General features: G+C 36.6%; 1 protein-coding gene across 1 annotated transcript; it reads left to right on the forward strand.

Annotated features, from left to right (window-relative positions):
* Nucleotides 1-2,512: 2,512 nt before the first annotated feature.
* On the forward strand, nucleotides 2,513-6,570 carry LOC120628787. The gene is made up of 5 exons (XM_039897407.1): nucleotides 2,513-2,534; nucleotides 2,758-3,452; nucleotides 3,576-3,656; nucleotides 3,964-4,129; nucleotides 6,308-6,570. Exons 1-5 carry the CDS (start codon nucleotides 2,513-2,515, stop codon nucleotides 6,466-6,468), a joined length of 1,125 nt encoding a protein of 374 aa, XP_039753341.1. The 3' UTR covers nucleotides 6,469-6,570.
* The last annotated feature ends 387 nt before the right edge of the window (nucleotides 6,571-6,957 follow it).

Below are 6,957 nucleotides of genomic sequence, written 5' to 3' on the forward strand. Positions count from 1 at the left end.
TGTCAATCTCTTTAACTTTTTTTTTTTGCTATATTCTTTAGGAAAAAGGCAAAGGTACATCACCGTACAGCCATATCTTCAGACAACACGGTCAGACAATGTTACGTTATGTTTATGTTGTTTGTCATGACGCGCGACGGTATACCCACAGACCCATACATTTAATATGTTACTGTATTTACACTGACCTCTATTATACTATAGCTGAACATGCTTTACCATAAAAAATGACAACTCAAAATAGTGACGATTTGAAGCGCCGCGCCGCACTGATGAGAGTTCTATGATAGGGTTGTGCCAAGTACAACCTATGTCGATAGTACTTATCGACGCTATTTCTGTTAAGGTTTATAAAATTACAATTTTTTTTTATAGGCATACCATAGGTACACAAGAAGTAGTGTACTTATGGCATATAGCAACATTATTTTTCGGTGAGTTCAAATAGAAATAGGCAGATATTTTGAGTTTTTTTAATATCTTAGGCATAACTTATATCTTAGCAGCCCATTTTCCTGTTTACTCTTTATTACTTCTTTCGAGAGCTTAATATATGTTGAAGGTTTACCTTTAATGGCTGCTCAAACTGAGTTGCAAATAAATCTACTCGATCAATAAATGCTGATAAATACTGTCTATTCGAAATCCCCAAATAAAAAGGGTTTAAGGGGGTTTGAGGTGATTGGAGGTTTACTAATAAAGGTTAAATTTGTCTGTTTGTCTGTGCTCTCATATCTCCTCAATTAGAGATATATTTTTTATTTTAATTAAATGATATTTCTTCCGATGTTGATGCAGTTATATTAAAACCATGTCTCTAATCGGTTTCTAAGCGGCATTGTACTGGAACGCAAAATCGCTTGCCGGCACTCTTTGTTTGTATTATGGTAACTAGCCATGGTCAAAACCTCTCACCACACAAAATGAATGATGCATCATTTTTTCTCTCTCTCATCACTTCAACCTTTTTTCGCGATCTTCAAGATCATTTTAAAGAAACTTGGTCTTAGATAATTTTTATAGCTATTTCATATAAAACCAGTTTTAAGTATTACTAAGTAAATGCATTTAGGTTGTATGGAGCAACCAAAAATTATTCACATGTTAATCTTTTAGGTACGAAAACTCATCAGCAGATCTATATAGTCCCATTTAAGTTTTAAATGGGACTATTTCAGAATAAATCCTTTTAGAACGAAAAAATAATTCTGCAAATCCATCCATCAAATCTACAACCCTGTGTATGACGAGGTTACACCCTCGCAAAGATAATAAACATATCCGAATTGATAACCTCTTCCTTTTGAAGTCAGTTAAAATACTAATAGTACATTTTCCGTAGAATAGCAATTGGATACCTTTAAAAGCAGAAGTCTTATATTGCTATCGATTTTTTAACTGTAGCTCACTAGCATGTGTCACTAGCGTTAGTTCCTGCGAGAGCGAGAACCTTCACCATTTTATAAATTCATATTGGCCAAGTATTTTATTAAACTGATTAGGATTTTACCAAAAACGCTTATAATTGTTTTTTAATTAATAAATAGTTTCCAAGAAACAATTAAAATTATGTTTGATTAACAACCAATGTTCATGACATTGAGTATTTAGATATAAATACAGGTGCATTTTCGATATACTTCAGTGGTACAGTCAGATTAACGTCGAACCGAACCTAGGTCCTAGCAGGAGGCACCTTTGGGTCGACCGTCGACGTCTCCCACCTTCCCCCCGATGTCGTCGAGCCCTGGGGTTCTTCTCATGGCGAGCTCTCGCGCACGCCCTACTACCCCGGTGATGCCGTAGCAAAACCAAAAAATCTTGCGAAACGAAAATCTGTAGAAATGATAACAACTCTTCTTTTCAAACAAATAGTAATAACAACAATAAATAATATTTTTTTGGATTGTAGGATTTTGGGGTGTATGTGTCAATTACGTCGTGGTGTAAGTATGTGAAATGATTAAAAAATAGTTTTCATCACACTTGCTCGTACTTGGATCGATATATCGCTCGTGATGCGGCACAGAGCTGAGTTGACCACAACGAAGCAACATATTTTATATATTTTTTTCTTTTTCTCTGTCCTCTTGTAGTATGTTGTAATTTATTTCGTGTGGTTAATAAATATTTATTATTACTATATAAAGCTCATGATAGCACGATATGAGAGCACAAGTACGGTAATTTGAAATAATATCTTGGTATTATTTCAAATTACCGTACTTGTACGGTCGCGAGGGTCCGCATTTCCGGAGATTAGCGCGTTTAACCAAACAAATTCAAAACCTTTATACCTTTGTACCCATTTTAATGAATAGTAGACATTGGATATGGGTCACTGTTGAAGGACAAAAAAAAAAGTCACCGTGGTTATAGACGTAACACTTTATTCAAACACGCTATCGAGACCATTTATTAATTATTTAGCGGAAAGCCAGGGTAGGTACTTAATAACTATCATTATTGATTCATGTATCTAAAGTGATTGGTCAATTGTTGAATTACAATAATGGATATTGTATTCCGTATTTGTAATTTGTTCATCGACGCAACCAACCTACTATCATCGCTTAAAAAATTTCTTTCCTAATTTAAAAATAAATAAAATGTTCACAAGTGATTATAAATATAAAGATTACATTCAGGAAATATATAAAACATTTTCTCCATTGAGCTGGCTTCTGAAGATATTTTCATTAGACTCTCTTAGTCGTGGAAATAAACAAAAGTTTGCATCATCTTACTGGGCCTTAGCTAAAGGCGCATTAACGTTTACCATTCTTGCTGCTATTAACTTGTTCACTATATATTACAAATTTACTTGGTTCTACGTGGAGCTCATAATATCGGTTAAGTACGCTGATGCTGTTCAAATGATATATGATCTATGTCAATATTTCGTTGATCTATATTTCGTTTACAAGTACGGATCGGATGTGTTCTATGAATACATTAGGCAATATGCTTACATAGATGGAATGTTTGGGATGGAATACTATGGCAGTATCAGAAGAAGGCTTATCAACGTGATGATTTTCATGATATCAATGTGGTTTTCGAGCAGTTTATCTGATTATGTAATTTGGGCTATTGGTTTTGGCTTAATGTCTACAACTTTTTTCTCCATGGCCTACATTTATATGTTTATCAAGATACTCACAAATTTGCATGTAACTGTGCATATCATGCACATCGAGAGCAGATTGCGTGTTTTGGGCGACTTGATTCAAGAGTGCTATTGTTCTTCTGTCAGCTGCACAGCGAGGATCGAAGATGCAGTCATTAAGAAGAATTGGTTCTACACTATTAAAACGAAGACGTCGAAATCCCAGTTGTACCCTTTGAAGAAAATTTCGTATGTAAACAGTAACGAAGTGAAATGGTTGAGCAGATGTTATTTGTTACTGACAGAGCAAGTCAATTTTATCAATAGAATGTTTGGAATGCGGGTAAGGGTTATATTTTTCTTTTAACAAAAATTACACCATGTTGTGTTAAGCGTCAATCATTCTAACGATATTCAAGAATACTGATGTTATTAATTTTAACTTGAGTTTTTATGAGAATTTCAGATATTATTAAACAGCTTGAGTTTGCTTATCGACATGGTACGATTTACTAATTTGACGGTGAGGGTCCTACTGGGTACACAGGTAGGTTGTATTTAAGTACATTAAACCATTATGTAATGCAAACAAACTTCCAAGGTTGTTTATAAAACTATAATAAATACAATTGGTCATAAATCGAGGCTAATTCACATTGTAAGCATTAAATTGTCCATACAATGAAGACTTAAAAGGAACGTTGTTTATTAAACAAGTAGATAACTACTACTTAGAAACCATTTTTTTTAAAATATAGAATTATTTATTAAAAAAAAAATACAGACGTACAATGTCTATAAACTTGTCCCTTAGAACTAGGACGGAAAATATTTTTCAAACTACCTACTTCTAGCAAACAGGCTACGTCCACACCTTCTATCCCGCAATATCAACATTTTCGCGCTCACTAACTTGCGCCGCAGTGATAGTGAGCCTCGTGAATCACTGTGAAGATACGTACAGACAAAGAGAACGAATTATTTCCTTGGTCGAACATCTCATCTTTAACAGGACCCTGGGTAATATTGTTTTGCACCTACATAAGAAAAGACATTAATTTGTTGACAAATTAATGTTGCACAATGTATTTATGTTTTGTCCTTTTGCTATCACATCTTTGCATCGAACCAAGAGTCAAGTGCTGCAAATCCACGCGATTTTTGTCTGATTTTTTGCAGAAGCAATCTGACGAGTACAGAATCTGTCAAGTCCCGAATAAAAACATATAACTTATTACTGCACAAAATATTCGCACGCATTTAATCCGGACCGTGAACGCTAGTGAAAGTGTGTTATTCCAATACTCTTTTCAACAGTTACTTTAGTAGTCTGTGGCCTCGTTTGACCTTCAGTTTAAACACAGCTGCTTTTATTTATTTATTTATACTCTTTATGTGTACACCACACAGAAAAACGAGAAAAAAAAGAACAAATACATGAAGAATGAAGCATAATGGTTGTCACCACGTTTTAAATTATGGACTTTTAAATTTTACTATCATGCTACACGTCGTCGGCTTATTACCCCATTGCCAAATGGCTTTGTTACAGTTACGATTTACTGTCACTGCCATTTAATTTTTGGATTCGTATTTGAAAAGTTTTTGTGTGGCTAACGTGGTGATCCTCACCATTGAGCTCCATTATCATCATCAATACCTGTAACAGCCTGTAACAGCCCCCTGCTGGACTAAAGGCCTCTCCCAAGGGGAGGGTTTGCCCATAATCACCACGCTGGGCAGACGGGATGGTTATCGCACTAGATGTTAGTAGTAGCACTAAGAACCCTGCTGCCCGTCCTCCGTTATATTCCTTGAGTCGCATCGTTCGGCACCCACGAGTAGAGGACAGGTGGTGACAACTGTTACTTTTCTAATAATCTGCCTCAACTACTCACTCAACTAAGCCGTTCCAAAAAATTACCTGCATATAAATTTATGTGTTATACAATAATTTAGCGTCGTTTACTGAAATCTAACCTGGTGGTAGCTGATGATGCAAATCTAAGAGGGTAGCGGGCTAACAGTGCTATGTTAAGTCACCACGTTTGAATAATTGTTAAGTCTTAACAATTATTCATTGTAAAGTCAACGTCTCCTGAGGATGCTCCTGTTTCGGAGCGAAACGCGTGTAGAGGGTATATTGAGGGTATATTGCCGAAGATCTGTTTGGTGTGGAGTATAAGGATTGAAGAAATTATAAATTGCACCACACAGATTCTCCTGCTTTTCGCGGAGTATAGCAAATTAAGCTTAATTTTGATAATATATCATGGATTTCCGCAAAGTAACGCCTGCTTCTATCCAATAGTGCTATGGGAATTACATTAAAAACAGACCCCTAGTTTTTTTATACTACTTTGTACGCGGTATCGTGCCGAAACGCAAAATCAGTTGGCGGCACGTTTTTGTCAGTAGGGTTATAACTACTAGCGTTATAGCCACTGCCAAATCACATCAGATCAAGGCAAATTTAGAAGGTCAAACCCGGGACCTCCAACTATGTAAGCAGCGCTCACCGACCAGCCAGAGAGATCGACAAGATGATGGTGCATAATTACAATCATTAAAGTTCAATTATTGGTAAACTTCTCACGCTTTTGAGGATATTATAGAGAACTCTCAGTTATGCAGGTTTCCTCGCGATGTTCTTCGTCTGTTAAAGCAAGTGATATTTAATTGCTTAAAACCCATATATCGCCGAAAAGTTGGAGGTGCCTGCCGGTCCACCGGAAAATGAGTCTGAAGTTCTAACCGCTAGGCAATCACTATTGTTAGTAACTTGTGCGAGTAGCTTGCACTAGTAACAGAGCAATGTATGAACGGTAGCGGAAGATGGGATAAGACAGGACTTTTAAGGATTTCATTAAAAAATACCCATTTTTAATTGCACTATCTTGGAACTTTTATCAGGAAAATAATCAATAATCAATCACCTTTCTAACGTCTGTGTAACATCTTTTTCTACGGTCCCCAACTTACCTCGCTAACCTGTCTTGCTCCACCTTCCGCGTGCAAGAAACACGCGCAAGACTTAGGCGAGTCAACTTGCAGTTGGAATCGCTCCATATTGCTCTGTCCATCTGTAGTAGTACTTAGATCTGGATTGCATATAGGTATATGGAAATACACGGACAATCCGTTACTTGCTATGCGTTACAAATTGTATGTAACACTGGTTCCTGATATAATTTTCAGACGAAAAGATGCAAGCCGCATACAAGGATCTCCTCAGCTTGGTACAGTCGCAACCTATCAACTTCCACATGGCGCATTTTATGAGACTTGACTACCCGCTGCTGGTGTCGATCTGTTCAGTCTTTGTCACATATACAATCATACTGATACAGAGCATTTGAAGAAGGTTATTGAGCTGCCCTAAGACCCTCCGAGTGTTCTTGGTGAGATAATTGGCGAGACTTGTCTGCATCGACGAGAGGTTCGTGGTAATTGAAGGCGCAGAAGTAATCCAAACAGTCTCGGGGAATCTCGTGCAAGAATTCTCGTGAGAGTTATAACATTAAATTAATATACCTACAAGAAAAAAAATTAACCTTGTCTTTTATTTTTAAAGTTTTTTTACTGAAGTTAGCATAGAATATATCAATAAACGCCCTTCCTTGGTTGAGAGAGCTCTTCAGTCCAGCAGCGAACTGTAACAGGCTTTTATCGAAGATGATATCAATACATGTAGGTCCCTACATTGATAAGGAGACCATTTTTATAGTTCTTTTCCCCATAGTCCATTGATCAAAAAGTTAACTGCATCTATCTAGTTTGCCAACCGATTACCGTAGATCCTGACGTAGGTGCTATAAGATCTAAGGAGGTGCCATTATATCTAAGCA

Source organism: Pararge aegeria, chromosome 13 (assembly GCF_905163445.1).
Source record: "Pararge aegeria chromosome 13, ilParAegt1.1, whole genome shotgun sequence".
Lineage (NCBI taxonomy): Eukaryota > Metazoa > Arthropoda > Insecta > Lepidoptera > Nymphalidae > Pararge > Pararge aegeria.